Source organism: Mizuhopecten yessoensis, unplaced genomic scaffold, assembly GCF_002113885.1.
Source record: "Mizuhopecten yessoensis strain PY_sf001 unplaced genomic scaffold, ASM211388v2 scaffold716331, whole genome shotgun sequence".
Lineage (NCBI taxonomy): Eukaryota > Metazoa > Mollusca > Bivalvia > Pectinida > Pectinidae > Mizuhopecten > Mizuhopecten yessoensis.
The window spans coordinates 162,746-186,059 of NW_018480063.1; the positions used below are offsets into that span (position 1 = coordinate 162,746).

At 33.8% G+C, this 23,314-nt stretch overlaps 2 protein-coding genes across 3 annotated transcripts in view; one reads left to right on the forward strand and one right to left on the reverse strand.

The window, feature by feature from the left end:
* The window catches only part of LOC110443195, a 25,368-nt gene extending 18,603 nt beyond the window's left edge, over positions 1–6,765 (forward strand). The window contains exons 8-9 of the mRNA XM_021487251.1: positions 1,922–2,775; positions 4,019–6,765. Coding sequence (XP_021342926.1) covers positions 1,922–2,775; positions 4,019–4,221 — 1,057 coding nt within the window. The 3' untranslated portion in view covers positions 4,222–6,765. The remainder of the gene's footprint in view (positions 1–1,921; positions 2,776–4,018) is intronic.
* A 6,348-nt stretch (positions 6,766–13,113) lies between these two features.
* LOC110443213 lies at positions 13,114–23,068 on the reverse strand. Of its 2 annotated transcripts, none has more exons than XM_021487271.1 (2): positions 22,808–23,068; positions 13,114–15,029 (listed from the first exon to the last, which is right to left on the reverse strand). In XM_021487271.1, the coding sequence occupies exon 2, from the start codon at positions 15,012–15,014 to the stop codon at positions 13,683–13,685; it is 1,332 nt and encodes a 443-aa protein (XP_021342946.1). In that variant the 5' UTR covers positions 15,015–15,029; positions 22,808–23,068; the 3' UTR covers positions 13,114–13,682. The 2 variants fall into 2 exon arrangements, with proteins under 2 accessions (XP_021342946.1, XP_021342945.1); XM_021487270.1 differs by lacking the exon at positions 22,808–23,068 and adding an exon at positions 19,372–19,545.
* Positions 23,069–23,314: the final 246 nt, after the last annotated feature.

A 23,314-nucleotide genomic window follows, 5' to 3' on the forward strand; every position in this document is an offset into this window, starting at 1 on the left:
ATGAAATATCCAGCTGGAGTAGTGATTCTAAGAACTGCAAGCCTGATTGACTAGTCAAAATTTGATATAATTCTTTCCAAGAAACACACCTGTGTTATCGAAAGTGACACCTAGTCCCAGTAAACCTTTTCAAAAGTGCCAACTTCAATGTGTATTGTGATGACCTTTGTCTTGACAGTGCATGTGTCATTGTGTCAAAAGATGAGACATCACTACTATTTTTCGTAAATGTTAGGCCTATTGAATGGTTTTATTATAAAAAAAAGTCATTATTAATAACATTAATATTTATATGATATTTATTAAAACATTGATTGATGAAAAGAAACCTACATGATTGTTTGTTCATTTAAAAGATTCTTATGGAAAAGTTTCTGGAACTATATTTGTGGCGCATTAAGCTCCAAACATAATGCATGTAGAACTAGTGCATCCTTTCATCAGTCGACGCTATATAGAAGAGACGTTTTGAGAACAATTTTGTAGTGGTGTTTCTTGAAATATATAATAAAATGAAATAGAATCTAACATTCGTGTTTCTAATATTGATTCTAACACGATTCGTTTGCAACGCGTGTTTTGATTGGATACGGACCATGTTCTAATCTGCGATAGAATCATGGTCAATCGTGTTAAGCTCCTCCCGTCGCACTTAAGCCACGCCCCGTTTCTAACCAAAACAATACGGCGTCAAGCTCGCCTCATAGCGAAATCCCGCTGATAAGGCTAGTAGGCAACAGAACAGAAACGACCCATGAAATGCATTTGTTGAATGAATTAAAAAGTAAAAAGAACGCATTCCTTGTTCTTACCTCCATTTATTACTGAAACGTTCGTTCCATCCGTGTAAAGGCATCTATTGAGATCCGAAATCAAATAAAACATTTCACATGTGTCATATGAATTTACACAAAACTCTTCAAAAATCTATACAAATAATCACCGATTTTGTTGATAAGCACTGATTGATATGCATACTGACATAAAAATGTAAGAACTTGGTCAATATTAATCCGAATGTGTCGTATAAACTTTGGTAACAGGACGTTCACGAACAATCCAAATATTCCGCCTCGTCAACATACAGATCGAGCTCCCGCCAGTATGGGCGGGGCTAAATGACCGACTTTTGAAAGATTCTTTCCGATAGGTCAGTCCGCTGCAGAATGACACGTCGCCAGTTCAGGTCACAAAGTACATTTGTACAAGGAAATACAATGTTTCTAAACATAATAGCGTAGCATATTTGTTAAGGTGTGTTAGAATGGGAATAGTACGTTGTTTTTCGTGTCTATACTGGCGATTAGAACATGAAATTTGGTGTAAACTCTCGACCTATCGGTCTCGAGTTCATACACAAATTTCATGTTCTAATCGCCAGTATAGCCACTCAAAACAACGTACTATCCCCTAAATATATTGAACTCTTTCATTATGAAATGAGCCTTATGACATGTCAGATCCTCTATATAGTACCCCGGTATGATCTAATAATATGTTATGTACTAAAATTATATGTCTTTTTGAATTATTACTTAGGGTGAAAAACGTGAAAGTTACAATATGGCAAAATTTCCCAGTTCAATATTACTTTATACAGTATATCTATTGATTATATCTCATGTAAAATTTTGCATTTCATATTTATAAGGATAGGTTGTTCACATGTGGTCATCAAATATATGCATCAGGAAACCAGCAGAAATGTACAACTCAACTAGCCTGAGTTGGACCAGGACTAGAAGATTTTATTTAAGGGCTGCAGCTGGTGAACGTTTCAATATTTGCAATAAAAACATACATTTGTCTAGGTAGAGTTTTGCCTGCGATCACATACTCTATATATACATGTATTCGAATTTGTACATTCCTGTGACCAGTTTCAGAATCCTGATTAACACATTGCTTTTTTCGCTTTCAGTGATAACGATGTACCAGATCTAATTCAGTTACTGACAGATGATAGTCATCTGACCTCGCGCCTATTGATACACAACTATGCCTTAAATCTTCACAGGAAGTTAGAGGAGAACATTACTGAACTTCTAATGGAATCACTCATGACGTCTATAGCTGGCACGGTAAAAAAAATCAACAACAAGCAGATTTGTCAGCTACTTACAACAAAGGATGGCACAATAGCCATAGCAATTTGTGTTGATGATAATATAGATCCAAAATACGAACTGCGTTCAACATTAGGTATTGAAGAGGTGTCCAAATGTTGCCTCCATATGTTGACAGGAAAAATGCCTCGCCTAAGTGCGGGGGCTGTTCTTGAGCAGGAGAAGGAGGCCTCTAATCTGACTAGTTGGATCAACAAAACATTTGAAGGTCAGCCTAAGGTGCTGATCCACCCAAAAGAGAAAATTCTACTAGATGATAGTGTCCAGTCTGTGTCTCATATTGTTGCCCTACAGCTGTGCAGTAGAGCAAGAGATGACGAGGGGACATCTATGGAGGAAGGGGTGAGCAATGTCGGGACTACCATTGTTTGCATTCGCAGGATGGACACCGAGATAGTGAACTACAAACAATTCTGTCACAAATGTATCATTAATTACCTTCCTTTCAACAGACCAATGGTGGTCGTCCTTGACATTGTGAACAGACAGTTTGAGGATGTGGATGACTTGGTGCCCGAGGAGGTTAGGGACGGCTATACAGTTGATACGTACACAGTAAGCCAACCAACTGGCGACACAGTGTCCTCAGTATTACTTCACTTCTACACACACAATTCATCACAGAGAAAAACAGGCAGGGAATCTAATGGTAAAGTCAAAAATTAAGCTCCGTTTGTTTGTTTGTTTGTGTTTAACGCCCATCGACAGCTGTGATCATTTAGGGCCATGGTGAATTTTTTTTTTCTTTTTTTAAACAAACCTGTGAGTGGCAAGGATAAAATTGGATAAAAACGTGGCATGCAGATGGATCTTCTCATTTTTAATAGAAGGTACGAATGAGTAGGATATGTGGGCCCAGTACAGAGCTGAGAGAGAACAACTTCCTCTCTACGATCTTTCCGACTGGGAACAGATGTTTTAAGTTTCGGTTGTACTTTAAAAAGTTTGTTGCTGGTCTTGAGAGACCAGTATTGCTGCCATTCATTTTGAATGGCTGTACGAATAATAGGTTTAAAATCTGTATATGGTAGTTTGATATTTGTTTGTTAGAAAGTTCACAATTTTTTTCCTTCTCTGTCAACAAATTTGTTGCCTTTAATTCCGACATGTCTCGGAATCCAAAATAAAGTTATTCTAGATTTTTTTAAGATACGAGATATTTGAAAAGCAAGGTTTTGTATGAGTGTGTTTTTAGGATCATGTAACTTTAAACTTTGTAGGACAGATAGCTAGAGAGTCTGAACATATGGTTGCTTTTAATGCGGTGTTCATCAATATGGTTGAGGGCCAAACCAATGGGGCATGCTTCGGCTACTAAGCTCTGTACTCATTGGATTTTAAATTATTATTGTATAAAAGCATGACTCAATATTAGATTCTATGAGAATGAAATAAGATTTCACTTCAATTAATCATATCTCTATTTGATGCTTGGATTATGGTTAGTGATTTCACTAAATATGATCCAATTTCATGGGAACATGGTCAAGAGATACTTACATAAATTGTATTTGGAAGACTGAGGAAATTCAGTGTTGAGAATTTATGTATAATCTAATTCAGATGTGTGTACAGTTCTATTGGTTGATAGTCCTGGCACAATGACTAGTACCTCCCTAGATATAACAAACCTCAAGGTAAATTAAGATATATATTCCATGGACAAAATTTAACTGCTGCATACTGCAATTAGGTAAGTCCACTAACAGTATTTTACATTTGCTTATGCTTGTATCATTTTCAATGAACCCTTTTATGTCTCACTTGGTGTTTAAATAATCTTCAAGCCTCTTTATAATGCCAAAATATTTTTACTGTATTAAAATTTAGAGAAATAATGAGAAAGCAAGATGTGCATATTTGTCATGATTCGAGGCTGGTTTATGTTTCAGATGTGAAGTCACCAGTACCAAGCAGCTCTAATAAAGGATTAGGGAATGGTTTGAAAAGTGAGACATCCAAAAAGAGATTACGCGACGATAGTTCAGGCACTGACAGCAGTCCAGCATCTTCATCTAACCGTCCGTCCAAGGTTGACCAACCCTCACCTGGCTCCAAGAGGAAACGCACCAATTATAGTCCAATGAAAGCATGAATTTATATGTTCTGCATTAGCATTGTTGTCATCTTTAATGTATGACTGTTATGCCACTCCAAATTGAATTGTTGTTCTATACTTTAAGTGGGAGAAAATAAGTGTACAAACAATAGTATTTTTGGTCATCGTGCATTGGTTGTAATTCAAGTATGTAGTGGTGCTTTTGTAATTGATATTGGATACAGAATGATGTAGGTGCTGCCACTCCATCTGTTTGTAACAACCGTACAATCTGGTGTAAGTATTTGTTTTTAAATAGCACTGTTTGTATGGTCTAGTGTATAGGATTCATAATGAATCTAGTACTACAAATTAAATCACCTATCAATTATTAGAAATTAGCAAAGTTCAAAATAGCTTTATAAAGTGAAAAGCTAAAACATGGAATGTATGGTTGACACAATGGTAAGACTGCAAGAGTATTGGAACTATTTTCTGAAAATTCAGTATAAAGCAATCCAAAGATCAAAAAGTCAATTTGGTTTGGCCTAACCTTTTTTTTAAGAAGTTTGTTTTGTAATACATTTTGTTAAGAAAATCTTGGGAAAAATTTCATATTTTTCAATGAATTCCATTTTTTGTGAACATATATGTTTAAGAATCCTAAATTCCCAAAATATGTTAAGAAGTTGTGTTCAATTAGGATGTTATAAACAATTACTCTGTTTCATTTGTCTCATTGACTTTGTTGGATGTGATTACTCGGTGAAGTCGCGTCTCGCCAGTTATTTCAACACTTTTGTCTAGTCATTTAAGGAATACTGGAAACACTCTAAGCATTGGTTTGAAGAGTCCCAAAACAACCATTTCCAGGTGCCAGAATTTTCACTTTTTCAGTAAGCTGGCACAAGCCACACATTCATTCCCTTGGTAGTTTTTGTTTTGCCGCCATGAAGTGGAAGCATGGATCTAAGGTTATTGAATATTGAATATAGTGGTGGCGAGACTAAGCTGTTGCTTTTTCTGGCGGCAGCGTCAACATTAAGTTTTTGCGTTAAGTTAGATTCTCTGATATGTATGTTGATGGTCAAAGCGGGGCACAGGTGAGACATCAATCCGAATGGCTTGTACATGTAGCTAATACTATAATACCTAGCAAAAGTGATTCAATTTAGAAGAATGGTGCAATAAAAAAGGACAAATCTCTCTTTTGGCCTCAGACAGAAATGATATGCAATTGCATAATGGAAATATAAAACAATTGGCAGTTAATGCTTGAATTACTATACATGAAGCAAAACCTACAAACAATCTTCTCAGTAAATCTCTGAAAAAACTGACTAAGAAGAGTTTTAATTGAAAAGGTTTGAAACAGTCTTATTTGAAAGTATGGCATATTTGTATTTTACTGCAACATGATACTGTCACATTTCTTTAAAATCTATAAATTGTTAATAAAGAACAGGTACAGTATATGAAGATAATGTTCAGGTTGTGTTGCTGGGTATATTCCTCGTGTAGCTCTTGTGATAAAGATACCATGATAATACTTGTTATTGTTATCGAGTACAAATTTGAGTTAGAATCATTGTTAGTATAACATCTTTAAACAATCGTAGTCACCTATATTGTACTATATATTTATAGTGTATGATATGGTGCCAAAATATATTGAGACACCATTTATAGGAATCGATACTTTGCATTACCCCACTTTTATTATTAGAAGAAATAAGATATGATTGGGATTCCTGTGAATTAGGATTGACTACTTATATTATTGCAATAGTTGAAGGATATATGCAAGTGTGTAAACAATTTTTGGATCATTTCTGTCTAAACATAAAATATAAGATCCGACCGGTTCTCACCATTATATTCCAAACTTGATTTTTTAAATGATAATCTGATGGCATATGTTAACAGAGTCAATGTATGACCAAAGTAGCATGGGGAAAATAGCCACTACATACAGTTGATTATTTAAAGCATAGTAAGTCTGCTGTTAAACGGGACACATTGTTGTTAAATGTCGAAGTGATTCCATAGTAATGCATGGTTACTAAATATTGAAATACAGATACTTGTACTATTAGTGCTTCAGGTTTTCTGTCGTACAATTCTGGAATGGTGAATGTTCTTGAAGGTTCGTCAATAATTTGACAAAAATATGGTGCTTTTTAGCCAAAAAGAGTATTGTGTTAATTATATGACCAACAAAATATTATAATTAAAATATGTATAAGTAAATGTGATCTGCATTCATTCTGGATGCTAGTTCAAAGAGTGAACAGATCCATTTATGGTTTTGACCATTTTTGAGTTTTTCAATGAAATATCTATATTTACTTTTTGTAAAGTTAAAAGTATATTTTCAGAAGTATTTCTGCAAGAAGCATAAATATCGGTACTATTTTTGTGTATATATTATTGGAATAGTTATTACCTGAAATACATTTTATTATTTTGTAGGCCGTGTATATTTTGTATGTACATAGTAATGCATCTTTATATTGCACCTTGTTATATACTGTCGACTTATTAGCTCACCTGGCACGAAGTGCCAAGTGAGCTTATGCCGTGGCGCGGCGTCCGTCGTCCGTCTGTCCGGCATCCGGCGTCAATATTTTACTTTAAACGACTTCTTCTTAATAACCGAAAGGCCTAGGGTGTCGATATTTGGCCAGAAGTAAACTTGGATGAAGGGCTACAAAGTTTGTTAAAATTAATGACCTTCACCTATTTTCAAGGTCACAGGGGTCAAATATGTTAAAAACTTTAAACATCTTCTTCTCAATAACCAAACTGCCCAGGGAGATGATATTTGGCCAGTAGCATGCTTGAGTGAAGGGCTACCAAGTTTGTTCAAATGAATGACCTTCAATTATATTCAAGGTCACAGGGGTCAATTGTCTTAAAAAACCTTTAAACAACTTCTTCTGAATAACCAAAATGCCCAGGGTGATGATATTTGGCCAGTAGCATGCTGAGATAAAGGGCTACAAAGTTTGTTCAAATAAATGACCTTCACCCATATTCAAGGTCACAGGGGTCAAATATGTTAAAAACTTTAAACAACTTCTTCTGAATAACCAAAATGCCCTGGGTGATGATATTTAGTCAGTAGCATACTAGGATCAAGGGCTACCAAGTTTGTTTAAATGTATGACCTTGAATCATATTCAAGGTCACAAGGAGCAAATATGTTTAAAATATTTCAACAACTTGTTCTGAATAACCAAAAGGCTCAGGATGTTGATATTTAGTTAGTAGCATATGCTGGGATCAAGGACTACTATGTTTGTTAAAGTGAATGACTTTGACTTATATTCAAGGTCACAGGGGTCAAATTTGTTTAAAATCTTTAAACAACCTCTTATGAATAACCATGGGTCCCAGGATGTTGATACTTTGCAAGTTGCATCCTGAGATGAAAGGCTATACAATGTGTTCAACATAATGACTTTGTTCGACTTTCAATCACAGGGGTGAAATGTTTTTAAAAAAATTAACAGGGTCTTTTGAATGATTTTTAATCATTAATACTGATATTTTGCCTGTAGCTTTATTTTAGATCACTTTTAAGGTTACAAGTGTGAGATTTATACCAGGTGAGCGATGCAGGCCCATTGGGCCTCTTGTTTTTTCCCAATTTCTTACTACCAACAACTCCATTGTCAAACGATGGTTACCTGGTAGGTGGTTTTTTTTAATCCCGTCTATTTCCTAAGTTTCTCTTGTTCAGGTGAAGCACAAATACCTGTTATATTGGACAATTTTTGGCTCTGTAGGCAGGTACAGTAGAGTGATAAATGGTGAAATCATGTGTTGTTGACAAATACTGAAAAGTTATGGTATGTTCAAATGGAAAATATATGTCGATTTCAATGAGACTTACAATTCATACACAATCATTAGTGCCGAAGACACGAAAAAGTCTTGCTGGGCATGCACAGTCTTCAATTATATTCTATGGGGGGAAAGGCACTCATCGACAATATAGAGTACTATACAAAAACGTTTGTCAATGTCATCCCTAGAGTATCTGATGCAGAATTGTCTTTGTTAGCTTTAAAAAAATAGTAGTGTGGTTGTCGGTCTTTATAAACGTAATTTTGATGATATAAATAAGATTTGAAATAAATTTCACTTTTGTGATACCAAATTTCTCCCTAAAATTAACACAAGTTGAAAAGAGCTTGCAAGTTATATACATACATACTATTCTTAAGTCACCAGCATTGCAGATTTGTGAAATTTATTTATTATTTTTAATCTATATAATCATATAGTTTCATTTGTACAATTGATCACTTCTGTTTGCAAATGTATCTGTTTTAAGTGCGTTTTTGGTGAGATTTTGTTTACTTTTTATTTCATGAAGGCTAGAGCATAGTCCCCAAGAAATTGTTTGTATTGTAACATATTACACTAGAAAAAAGCTCTCTGATATAGATCTTTTGAGGAAGGCTACACTCTTTGTTGAATATGCCAAAAAAGATATCCAAATTTGCAGCAAGTCTCAAAAATTTTACTGAAAAGAGTAGTACCTTCATAAGGCCATTAAAAATATCTTGATGATCCACACTATTTGTTATTCTGCACAAAGATAGAGCTATGATGGGCTTTATTTCATCTCTACCAAATGAAGTCCTTGACGAATTGTGAAAAATCTTTATCAAAATAACAGTGTTCAAAAAATCTTGCTAAAATGACAGTTTTCAGAAAATAAACCAGATGCTACAAAATACGTTTTATTCTTTTTTCAATCCATACAAAATCTTCACCTTCTTATTTTCAGTTTCATATGATTGTTGCTTAAATAACATACCAATTCTGATTTGTTTTCGATACACTAGGGTGATGGTACCCAAAATGGAACACAATTTTTAGCTAACTTGGCCCCATAATATTTTTTTGTTATATATCGTATATACCTAAAAAGAAAAACAACTGATGACGGAACTACTTTTTAGCTAAGGCGTTAGCCGCCAGCTATTGGTATTACTTTAGTTAATGAGCTCAGATTCATAAATGTCGATTTCACTCAGACGGCCTCTAGCGATAATCACTGGTACTAAATTGAATCATATACCGGACCTACTGTCTTTATTATGCGTAACTTTGGACTCAAATGTACTTGAATGGCTTGTAAATATCATTCCTTTTCTTTATAGAACATATGATCTTATTACAACGTCGTATTCTTATTGAAAATGCACCCTGTTTATCTCAATCGGGAACTGCTACTTGACTGTAGGTCATGCATGCTACACGCAACTTCCGGTAAAAATACTTCAGTTAATGAGCTCAGATATTCATAAACGAGACATAACGTCACCTTCTAGTAATACTAAACAAACTGCAAATAAAATCCATTACCACGGACTCAAGTTCACTCAAACGTCATTGGATATAATCTTATTCTTAGTTAGAACTAAGTATCCTTCTAAAACTTCGTATTTACTCTTGGAACTGTCGCTGGATTAACCCTTTACACGGAAATATTGTCCTGTGATTGGCTAAAATTGGTGACATTTACGTCCCTGTTTACAATTATATATTGCGTGGTCAGAGCTATGAAGCGGTCCTGTTCCAACTAACTGAGGATAATCAAAAGTGCTAATCAGTAATAATATATCTGATTCACGCTTCATATGATTATAATGTTATCAAAATATTGCATATTCGTTCATCGTTAAAATAACAAATCCTTACTAAAAACTCTAAAAAAAGAAACGACGGCCATGTTAGATCACGCGTGATGTTANTCCTTCTGTACAATATGATGGGAACTTCATCTTTATTTTGTTCTCCATTCCAAAAATAATAATATATCTTTTGCCTTAGCTTTCAGTACTTTCAGTACTTTGATTACACTTCAGAATGCGAAATTACAATGCAGCTTTTTTTTAGCGCAATTGTTTAGTTTACGTAAAAATTAAATAAATCTTTAACTGTGCATTTACAACGTGTACTGGTATTTTTTTTATGGAGTAACCAGATTTGATGTACAAGGACATCTTTGGTATATACGTTACATACCAAAAAGAAATTGTGCACTTTTTTGCATAAACCGCTTAGCGGATTTATGCAAAGTGCACAATTTTTTTTCCGTATATACCCCAAAAAAAAATCTTTGTCATTCCTTAAATAACCAAAAGGCCTAGGGTGATGATATTTGGCCAGAAGCAAACTGGTATGAAGGGCTACCATGTTTGTTGAAATAAATGACAAATCATTTATAAATGTTTAAAACAAAATAAACAACTTTTTCTGAATAACCAAAAGGACCAGGATGATGATATTAGGTCAGTAGCATTTAGGGATGAAGGGCTACCAGGTTTGATGATATTGGCCAGAAACATTCTGGAAGAAAGGGCTACCAAGTTTGTTCAAACGAATGACCTAGACCTGTACTTAAGTTCACAGGGGTCAAATACGTTTAAAATCTTTAAACTACTTTTTTTGAATATCCAAACGGTGCAGGATGATATCTGTCAAGTTTCATGCTAGGATGAAGGACTACCAAGTTTGTTAAAATGAATTCCCTTTACTTATATTCAAGGTTACAGGGGTCAAATTTGTTTTAAAAAATTATACCACTCCTGAGAAACCATGAGGCTCAGAATGTTGATATTTGCCAGGAGCATGCTTGGGTGAAGGACTATCAAGCTTTTTAATTTTAATGACCTTGACCCACTTTCAAGGTCACATTTGGTCAAATATGTATAAATCATTAAATGACCTAATCTTAATAAACAAAAGGCCTAGGGTGGTGATATGTTGCAAGTTGGGTGCCGAGATGACCAGGTGAGCGATGCAGGCCCATTAGGCCCCTTGTTTATATACATGATGCAGCATTATTTATTTTGCAATAAAAAGGAATGGTATGTATCCCTTATCAAAATTTCAAAAATTGTATGCATTTTGAGCAAATTTTATCTGCCTACCTCTTGAACATTGTTCATAAACTCCATTGAAATATAAAAAAAAAATGAAATGGAAAAAAAATCCCAGGAAACAGTACGGTGCGACAACATAAATATCATATCATATTTCTAAAAATGGAAAACTGTATGTTCAAATAAAATATTTTAGGGAATAAATTATTAAAATTTGTCAGAAATTTTAAAAACATTTTTGAAATGAAAATTATTTTAAATGCTGTCAGTTATTTTCATAAACTGACTTATGTGAGGAAGTGTTTCATTTTGGGTATTCGCCCAACTTAAAATTCCAAGTGAATCTGGCTCACTTTAATGACTTCTATAAATAGACACATGCGTTGTTGATATCCAAGAAATACATAAAATGAAGGCTGAAACAAAATTGGTCTTTCAGAAACTTTATAGGAAATATTAATATTTTTCTTTAAAAAGTCTTCCATTTTTGGCATCCGAATCCTCAGAGTCTTAGAGTCACTATTCTTTGCTTATCCTGACTCCGGATTGCAACGATAACTAAACTAAACAAAACATATACGGATCAAATAACATGGCTTAAATGCAATTTTGCGCAATGAAACTTAACAAAACAACAATTTTGAAATCATGAACATACTGTTTCTTTTGACACTTGTTAAATATTAAAAGATGTTATTTACCTCGTATCAAGATTTCGTGAAATCGGATATAAATGAAAAGATATTCTATAAAAACTATTTTAAACATTTGTTAATAATCAATGCTTCAAAATCAAAATTCTCGTTTCCACAGTAGTAACGGCCACCATTGTTCATCATTTTTTATTGTTCCATATAAACACCCGATACTTCCCGCTTAGAGTTTGATCACGATATTGCGACTACGAAAATCTTTATAAAGAAGGGGTTTCTGTAAAAACTCGAGAAGGAGAAAACAATTGTTTTGGATAGTTTTATCCCGAGAAGTTTGACCGGAGCACAGATTCTATACTATTTTACCTGGAGTAACCATATTTGGTGTACAAGGATATCTTGGTATGTCGGAGTTCATAGTGCAAGAAGCAGGTCACTATGATCTCACTGTGACTTATATGCTTTGACCTTTGACCTTAACTGGAGTAACCAGATTTGGTGTACAAGGACATCTTGGGAAGATGGAGTTCATAGTGCAAGAATTTGGTAACTATGATTTGACCTTGGTCCTTATTTATGAAAATGTTTGTCCGGGGCATATCTTCTATACTTTTTCACCTGGAGTAACCAGATTTGATGTACAAGGACATCTTTGGAAGACGGAGTGCAAAAATTAGGTAACTATGACTTGACCTTTGACCCTTATTTTTGAAAATGTTTGTCCAGGGCATATCTTCTATACTTTTTTGTTCTTCATTTAGTGCTATGAAAAACTGCAAATAAATACTAGTAAATAGACTGAAAGTCTATTTTTGTGATCCGACCATTTTCTTAACAAGGTTAAAGTGTTAAAATTGATACATTCGGTAAGCATGTACAGTAAAAAAAAACCAATAAAATCATAAAAGTTTAATTTGTCATCTTATGTCCATAATTTATGTCAAGGTCCCTTTGTCATTTTTCTTTAAATTCTTTTTTATGTACCCCTAGATTACTATAATGCCGAAACTATTTTACAATGCTGGATAAATAACGACACGATAATGAAGTTTTATTGTAGTGGACAAGTACCGAGATCGGTATGTTTGACTTAAATGTTAAAATAAAACACGATCATTTCCCCACCGCAAAAAAATCCACTTTAACAGCACAAAGTTATTTCAGACTTAAAAATGGAAATGTATTACCAAAAATATGATTTTAAAAATAACATGAAATAATATAAAAAATAACATGAATCTTCTTTTTTAAGAAAAACGAAATCTCTTATGATAATAAAAAATGACTATATACAATTTTTGCATGTCTTGAAATCCGAAGAGATCAACTTCTGATAATATTCTCTAAAAAATACATGTATTTTTGTAAAATACATGTATTTTTGTAAAATACAGATAGGTATTTTTCAGGTGATCTTCACAGATTCCTAGGTATCATCAGTAAATAGAGCTTGATTCTACTCAACCCAGAACGTATCTGTATCTTTACGTTGTAGTTCCCGGTTCCGGTTTTTATACAATGGAAGAGAGAGAGAGAGCAGTTCAGTTAGAATTTTGGTGCGTTATAGCACTCTAAAGGCCTCCAAAGTAAGGGCACATACTAAGTCCTCTTCCAGATGGTTCTACTCTATGACTGTACGTACAACAAATGAGTTCTTGTATTGATCACAGTTATTTATCACTGATGTTTCTACCAAATTTACGGATATATAGTCCGAGAAGTTTCTGGTTTTGATGTTCCTTTTTGGTCTGGTTTTTGTTAGATGATCAGCTGGAGGTACAGTTGGTATCAACCCCTCAACCACCTTATACATAAATGTGACCCTCTGTTGTGCTCGCCTGACCTAGAGTGTTGGTAGTTCCAGGTTCTCCAGCATCCTTGTGATACATCCATCTTCCCTGGAATTATAATAGGACCATTGAAGTATAATTTGGGAATAATGTATCCTCAACGAATAGTATCATAATTGAAAAGTATCGGCGTTTCCTTTAATTTCTGCTAAATGTGACACTTTGGCAGCATGTTCACGTGCAAGTTTGACAAACCTTTCTGTTTCCCTATCGCCATCCTGAATATGAGACACTTTTGCCTTTGCTAGGTAATAGATTATCTTCCATCTTTTCGCCAGTATGTTCCAGTTATTTGTTTGCTCGATGTGGTCAAAACAGCGTTTTGCCTCCTTCAAGTCTGTTTCGGTAACCTTTACATCCGAAAGATTTCTTCCTTTGTCATCAATTCCAACTCTGATTAAAGCCTCCACAACAATTGTAGCATTGTCGAAATCTTGTATTGCTCTGGTTTCATCGTCGTTCTCCGTTGTTAAATCTGTACATTTTAATTCCCGGTTTGCAAGTCTTGCTGCTTTGACCAAACCAATGAGTCGCTCCTTTTCAGCAGTATCTAGTAAACCTTTGCGTGTACTTCTTTCCCACTCTGTATTTGATTCGGTGGAAAGAATACTCACTTTCTCTCGGCAATTTTGTATGCATATACCTATCTGTTTGGCAGCATAAACACACCTTAAAGCTTCGTCTAGATCACCGACGGAGCGCATCGCTAACGCATATTGAGCAACCACTGACATGCTATACAGTACAGGTACAGATGTTTTAGAAATTATATCGTTTAAGCATGACCGCAATTCTTGCATTCGAGTTACTGTGGGATTTGTGTTCCCTATTTCATATCTCCATTTTAAGATCATTGATTTGAAATACAGATCGGCAAATTTCGTTAGACTGTCGTTGAGCCCATCCAATAATTCCTTGGAATGTAATTTTTGCCACCTTCCGATAGTGTCTATAAGAGACGTGTAACTATCCCTTGTGTCGGAAATAAACACATCAAATTTGACAATGTTTCCGTTCCAGTGTGTACGTTTGATGTCGTAGTATTGTTTGACGGCTATCAGTCGAGCCTCGGTGTTTATGTCTATCACCACTGGCTTCTCGGGACTGGTTCTGCTCCCAGACACTATGCTTACAATTTGTGTATCGTATTCCTGTCGGCTTTTGTCCAAAGATTTTAATAAAAAGCCATACGAATGAGAAATAGCATCCCGAAAAATTTCAAATGTGCACTTCTTTGGCAATGTTATCAGAAGAAACTGCTCAATACTGCGCTGTTTCCCGTCTTTTGGATCAAGTATCTCTATATAATCATTTTCGTCCAGCGCATTGTTCCTGTACAAATGTGGGCAGATATATTTTGGGGTAATATTGTCTGCCAAGTCAATGAAGCATTCCTTGATTACGTGTTTTAATATTTTGTTATCCATTCGGGAATCCGCCATATGACCCAAAATGTTCTGTAAAAATAACCATCAATATTTACAACACAAAGTATTTGAAGAAAAAACAATATCCAACAACAGTTAAAATCTTCACATCATATCGTATTACATACAAATTTACATTGAAAAGTGACTGTGATCAACATGACAAGAGAACTCTTTAATTCACTTACGGCACTGTAAGAAACTGTAAACGTACTCATTTCGTGAATTTTTCCAGTTAAACCATTTATGAATTGGCGCTCCCGAAATTCTTTTTTTTCTTTTGTTAGAAATAAAACCTTGTATTTTACGAATTGTATTTATATTTTCAAATTAGTCATTTCTATAAATAAATGCTATTTTCAGTAGAAATCATCTCTCCTTCAACCACAATTCCTGATCTCGATATGTCGTTATCACGATAAAATATCGGTATATGAACATTATCTCGAAACAACAAATTTGATAAACTGGGTTTTTTTTCTCAAATTCTATATCGTAATTTATTAAAGGGTTTGACCGTCTAGCAATTAGTTCAGAAGCAACCTAACTTATAGACTACAACAACTCGGAACAGGAGCACTTTTGTTGTTAAATGTTTGAACTTTATCTGCTTCCTTAGTAATAGAGGTCAAATTTGTAAAAATATTTAAACTGTTCTGAATACCAAGCTGCAAAGGGACATGCCATGGAGCCTGTAGCATGCTGGATTTAGAACTTTAAGGTTTGATCAATTGACTGACTTGAGCAAGTGTCACTGGTTACAGAGGTAAAATGTGTTAAAATATTTTTAAACGACTTTTTCTTAGAACCAAGAGACAAAGGTTGATAGGATTATCAACTTTGTACAAATCAATGACGTAGACATGCTCTCGAGGTCACCGGGCAAAATATGTTTTAGATTAAAAGATTCTCTTTTATGCGAATATTTGTTTTCTTCATTATAACCAATTCATTGCGCCAAACAAGAGGTCAAGGCTGTCTGTTTGGTTGGTCAAGGACATGGATAGAGGGACGGAGTATTGCTTTGTCTATATCTCGGTTAATTAAAGAAATGTTCGTATCATACATGCATCAATAATGTTACTAGGGTTGTTCAAATTTGGCATACATTTCAAGAAGATAATATGACCAAATTGAGTTGTTCCATCTATATCTAGGTAACTAGATACATCGACAATACTTGCATCAATGATGCACCTAGGATAACACTGCTGATTACATGTAACGGTACTAAGTTCGACCGACATTAAATTTATGCTTCAGTGACTTAGTTAACGAGAAAAGTTAAATCTGTATAAATTCAAATGGATTCGTTTAATATCATTTTATATTTCTATTACTGATATTTGACTGCTAGTTTTCTGGGATGAAGACAAATATTGGGCTGTCAACTTTGATAAAGGGAAAGACCTTGATCAACTTTCAGTGTCACAGAGCACATGATTAAATGAGTAAAAATCTGAAAACGACGTCTTTCTCTTCTATAGATCCATAAGTTCTAGATAAGAATATCAATCTTGAAGCCCGTTTTAATAACATGTTATCAATTGTGTTCAAATATATATAACATTGGCATTCTTACATTAATTAAATAAGTAACCAATTTTTTAACAAAAGTCTTTTAGGTGCACAGTAATTATGTTAAGTCTGAAGTTTTAGTCTACTTGCTTGCTTTTTTTCTAGTTTGTTTACATGATTTGACCTTGTCCCACTTTGAAGGTCACCGATATAAGATGTGCGTGCCAACAGCATGAATAACAGGTGGGCGATACAGACTTATAGAGCCTCATATTGTACACAGAAATAATCTACAAACTACAGTCCAGCTTATAAACACTAAATCTGTGCTGATGTTATGCGGATGTTTTGAAAAGCCCGTCAGATAGTAGTTAATATTTAGAATTATATCACATCACACCATCCAGTTCACATGAACTTTTAAGGGTTACCAATTCATTGTGCCAAATTGTAACCTACATAGTGTTTTGCAACCTGTATTGTCTTATTTCAAACCTTTAGTAATATACTTAAAATTATTATAAACTATTTTTTAGGCACTGAGGAATAGACTCCATGCCTGCTGTATGAGGCCCGATAGTGTAGCAATGGGCCACTATGATTGATATAAGACGTTCTTGTCAGCATGGTAATGGGTATTGTCCAATAGATAGTAATGATAGGTAAGAAGATCATATTTCTTTCTCTTAAGAACTTATATTTTGTCAATTTGGTTCAGCGTTTCAATACGTGTATCGCGCTGAGCGATGTTCACTTGTTGGCAGACATGTGTGTTCTGACAATGTTATGTTTTGTTTATTAGGTATATTGGCTGAGAGGTAGCTTGGTAACTAGGTACAGGAATTATCTTCATGATGTATGCCACAAGGATGTCCCGGGCTAGCATGTGTATAGGGAGTTATCACAGATGCTTTTTAGAGCTAATCTTAAAACACTATTATATATACAATGGTTGAGTCGGTCTCATGTGCCTATCCTATACTGCGAAATAGAGATGTTGCGCTTCTGACATTGGTTCACTTATCTCGGAATCGAATATTCATTTTGAGACAAATTCACTTTTGTTTCAAATTGTAATTTTGAATGTAGCTTATTAGTAGAGATAACATTATTATCATACCATGCTTTGACCGCAGGAAGATTAACAAGGATCATCATTTGAATTACTGCAATACAAAACATTGACGTAGATGTAAATCTACGGAAATTTTGATTGAAAATTGGATGTTTCAATGGGAAACAGGAAAGGGATTTTGTTTGTGTGGTGTGGTTTAATATATTGTTCGTTATTTTGAGGTAAATTAAAGGAATTCGTTTTTGATACATGTATTAACGTCATTTACCAATATGTCTTTATGTACATTAATGTATGTTTACACTGATTGAATTGAACATCTAAGCCGTCAAATATAATCACTGAAAATATTAAAGATATTGAAATGAATCTATTTGAAGGCATCCGATATGGACGAACAAATTAATCTTAACTGATATAAAGATTTATCCATCTACTTACAATTTAAATAAGGTAAATCAGTTATCATGATTAGAAACCATAATGCCTATCCTTAGTGATTGGTTATTAAAAGAGAAGCAAGTATATGACACAAACATCAATAATTGTATTTCGGTACAGTTTACAAGATAATGCAAGTTTAAGAATAATTTTCTCTTGTTACTAAAAAAATGTTAAGTAACCTTATAAGGGATCATCACTTTAATTTTGGATTTTCATTCCTTTTATATTAAGTACAACTGATTGGTCCCATATGGATGAAATTATTAAATGGTGCAGTTAGCTTTTTACTTCGTCTGATTTTTCTTCATCGTGGAACTATTTTCATGCTTTTTCATGTGCTATCATTCTTTCGCTTTTCTATTAGTCATTATAAGCGACCGGATGGAGCGGTAAAACGTTTACTTTGTTTGAATTTCTTCATCGATTTCAAATAACAATTACAGGTGCTTCCTTACTTCTCTTTTCAAATAGGTATTACATTTTATATGTGTACCTTAACACAGTTGACGAGTTTCACTTAGTAAGCAATATTTCAAAATCTTAAACCTGATGTCATAGGTTAATACGGCAATGTCTTTCAAAAAGGGTTTTTAATGGGTAATGCCTGTACGCTTTCCGTAACATACCATAATATCTCCTATCTTTGTATTTTGGTAACCCTGATACATTCTAACAGATAACTACATTGGTAAGATAAATTTATTGTAAAGGCATAATCAAGATTAATGTTTCAGCAACCTATGAAGTCAAAACATTTATGATTTAAACGAACGTGCCATTGACCGTAAAAATGAGATTGCATAATATCACAGAACAATACAAAGATGGAGTAAGTTAACGCAGAGCTTTAAATCGTAGATATCGATTGAGGATCTCTGAACTAGTATACGTATATAACTCTTCTGTATAGAACTCATACATACATACCTGGTGCAATACAACTACACACCTATATAACGTGTATCTATACACAAAAAACTACAATATAGCTGTTGATAGCAGCACGTTAACAGTCAAGGCTTCTGAGTAATGACTCGTCCCTTAAAATAGCACTGCTCATTTTCATAATTCATACATTGCATGGTCATCATGATCTTAATTTGAAATGCCCTTTTGAATAGTAAACTATCTCTCGGGTAGTATTGTAAAAATAAAGTGCATATTCGTTCAAATAAATGTCTGACATATACTACTATGTCTCTATATCTTCGTGTGTGTATATATATCATCATATATTTCTGAAACATAACCTCTGCTACCAAATGTCTATGATACCAGGAAGTACCTAGTCACAAATGAAGGAGCTAAAGTAAGTGAAGATGAATCTTACTGTACCTCCACTACATGAACGAAGATATCCTGATTAGCCCCACATGAAGATCCAACGCCATGATGAGTAGACCTGGGTCGATTTGTTTTGGCGCCAACCGACTAGCATGCAATGGAACCACCATTACTTAGAGATCAATACACACCTACAGCACTGTGTGGCGCGCCATTGTCGTAACGGCGTCAGACAGACTAGTGCACGGCATATAACACACACGAATGTATCGGGTCTGAAACCGTCCATGGAACTCTGTACAATGTTTACAATTTAAGCAGTCTTAGAGAGTTGTAGTGGCACCTGTATCTGTTAATGGGAATTCTCAATTGTCGTAATCGGTTCTAACCATTTTTTGGCAATGGGAAGTGATTATTAGCTTAATTTGTGTCAATGCATAGTATATTTATAAATAGTACACATTATCATATACCACATCAATTTAAATATAGTTTTACTTCCATAAATACATTTTATCTTTTGTGGGTATATGTACAATGTACATGGATATGGCATGGCGCAATACATAGGTGTATGGTTTTTAAATTCAATAGAAAGGTTTTTACACAAAACATTAAACAATGATGTTTAATAGCGCATGTGTAACAAGTAAATCACAATGTAGTTAATTGTTAACTATTGTATACTTTTCAAGAGAGCATAACTATATTACAATGACCATTTAGACATCTGAAGTAAAAAGGGAGACAACACACATACTTCCTTATTTACATTTCCATACATGACATCGATTTGAATTTTCACGTTGTGAACCAAATGTTTTATTTCTATGTGCTTTTGAACCTTAACCATTCTTAAACTAAACTCCCAGAGTGAATCTCCCTCCAGGAGCATATATTCATAAAATATATAAGTAAAGAACAGGATTTCCTGTTATTTTGGAATTATACTCAAAGTGCTCGTCTAAACAAGGTCTTACAAATTGCATGTCGGCACCCACCACCTAGCCAATACATGTTTCAACAAGCACTTATTAGACATATGACATATTACAATATCGTTGACTTTCGATAGTGGTACATGTATAAGGTACCTTTAGACATAACGATGACACCATGTAGAACAGTATTCGGATCATACAAGAAACAGGGTATGACATCTAAATGGCGGAAAAGTACAAGGGAAAATATTATCTGCACTACGTAACAAAACGTATGTAGCATCTGGAATTAATTTATTTCAAAGACCAGTGTATAAAAAATATTGAGCTACTTAAAAAACCTTAATAAAAATTGTTTTGAACACAAACAGTAATAGAAAACTTGCACTCTTTACTAGACCAAGGAAACAGACGTTTTGAAAGCTCGCAAAATAAGTTTTTATTTACTGTTTGTGTTCAATCAAACTGACGAGTCTCGTTCCCAATCCTGGAAAACGTTAATGGATTTTCTTGGGTTTCAAGATGTATTTGTACGAAGGTGAACTTAAATATAATAATGATAATAGCTATTCATGAAATAGCATACACAACCAAACAGTTTCATATAAGTAGGTAATTTACAAAGTTGAAACTATATCTATAATTTACATAGTTTGCCTTGCCCTTGGATATAGTTGTACTTAAACATAGAGTCGGCGCAGAGATAGATAACTGTCTTATCTAGCAACAGTTAGGTAAAATGGGTTCGGTCTATGTCTAGAACTGTTTTTTGTACATTTTTGGCACTAGTCTTTATAATTTTATTCCATTGGTGGCATTAATGAAGAATGATGCACGAAAAATATCCAGAACTTTTTTTTTATATCTTTCAAGTGTTGAAATATAACCGAAACTCATCGGGAACCCTTAATTAAATATCAGCCGGGAAAACATTTATGAATTTAATATACGAAGTGTAACCCAACAAGTTGTGGTAACGGTTAGAACATGGACGATTGAGAAATTGATCCTTCAACAAAACAGATTTTCGTAACAGTTACCTCTCTTGGTCTTCAACTACCACATCCTTTAAAAATACAATCATTTTGGTTGGTTGCATAAGTGGTCAACATAGAGTCCATTAAAAAAATCTGAAGAAAGTTAAAGTGGGCGAGACAAGATAGCATCATACAATTCATTTGGTGAACAATGTTCAACGTTCCTGGTCTTATATTCAAAAAGAATAAATATGTAAGGTTTATGTTAATGCGCCAAAGTGTAAGTAGATAAAATTATATACTTAATACATTTCTGCTTATAATAAAATTTTCCGTTTTCGTGTTGCTTTGGGACAACGAATATCAATACAGTTCAACTTAACTCGGGTTTGTATGCCAAAGCAGATCACAAACGTTTGCATCAATAAAATGTTAAGTGTAATACAGTGAAATATTGTAAACTAGAACGTTTCATGTTACAGTAAAACATACCTGTCATAATCTGCCAAAACTTCATTCTATCAAATATCACCAAACGAAATCAGTGTTTGTTCACAAATTGTATAAATAAAAATCGAAATGCTACTTCATCATTATAGAATGCACAATATTATCATTTTAATTAAATAAATTATTTAATAATGTCAATAAATTAATGCATATATGTTCAAATATCAACCTTTCCGCACATCCTGAAGCATATCCAATTAATGTTTCACTCATTCATGGATTTCATGTCAACAGAAGGGTTCTATGGCAAGCCAACTTAACATTTATTCAAGGAGCAATGTCGATCCTGTATTTCATCGAATTATCTTATATCTATATGAGATATCTTATATATATATGAGATATCTTATATAGCATATAAGATATCTTATATACGATATAAGATATCTTATATGCGATATAGCATATAAGATATCTTATATACGATATAAGATATCTTATATGCGATATAAGATATCTTATATGCGGTATAAGATATCTTATATACGATATAAGATATCTTATATATATATGAGATATCTTATATCGTATATAAGATAACTTATACCGCATATAAGATATCTTATATCTTATATCGCATATGCTATATAAGATATCTCATATAGATATAAGATATCTTTATTGTATATGAGATATCTTATATAATTATATAAGATATCTTATATAATTCGATGAAATACAGGATCGACATTGCTCCTTGAATAAATGTTAAGTTGGCTTGCCATAGAACCCATCTGTTGACATGAAATCCATGAATGAGTGAAACATTCATTGGATATGTTTCACATACTATATGAGATATCTTATATAATATATAAGATATCTTATATACTATATGAGATATTTCATATAGAAATTAAATGAGATATATATATCTTATATCGCATATAAGATATCTCATTTATTTTTCTATATATAAGATATCTCATATATTATATAAGATATCTTATATAATTGAAATCTCGTTGCTATATAAGATATCTGATATAGAGTGAGATTTCGTGGCATTAAAAACCAGAAACTAATTTCTCCCTCGAGAATCATTCGGAACACACTCACTCAAACGTGACGACGAGAACAGCTCCACTGTCCTTTCATAGATGGAATCTGATGTATTTTCCCTAGGCCTAGCTCGCCTTGTCTCTCTTATAGCGGCCAAAGCAGAGGCTGCCATTTTGCGCACTCTTGAAGTGGGCTCAAACATAATGGCGGCGACAGGAACACTTGTTGTTACAACAAGCCTACTGTCCCTACGTAGTTAGATCCTCGAGATATTTCGGACGGGGAGACTTCATTTTCGACATTTTGTTAAAATCTCGTTCCTATATAAGATATCTTATTTAGTAACGAGACTTAAATTATTTAAGATATCTTATATATCTATATGAGATATCTTATATATTATATAAGATATCTTATATATTATATAAGATATCTTATATAGAAAATTAAATGAGATATCTTATATACGATATAAGATATCTTATATAGTATATAAGATATCTCATATGCTATATAAGATATCTTATACATTTTTTTGAAATACAGGATCGACATTGCTCCTTG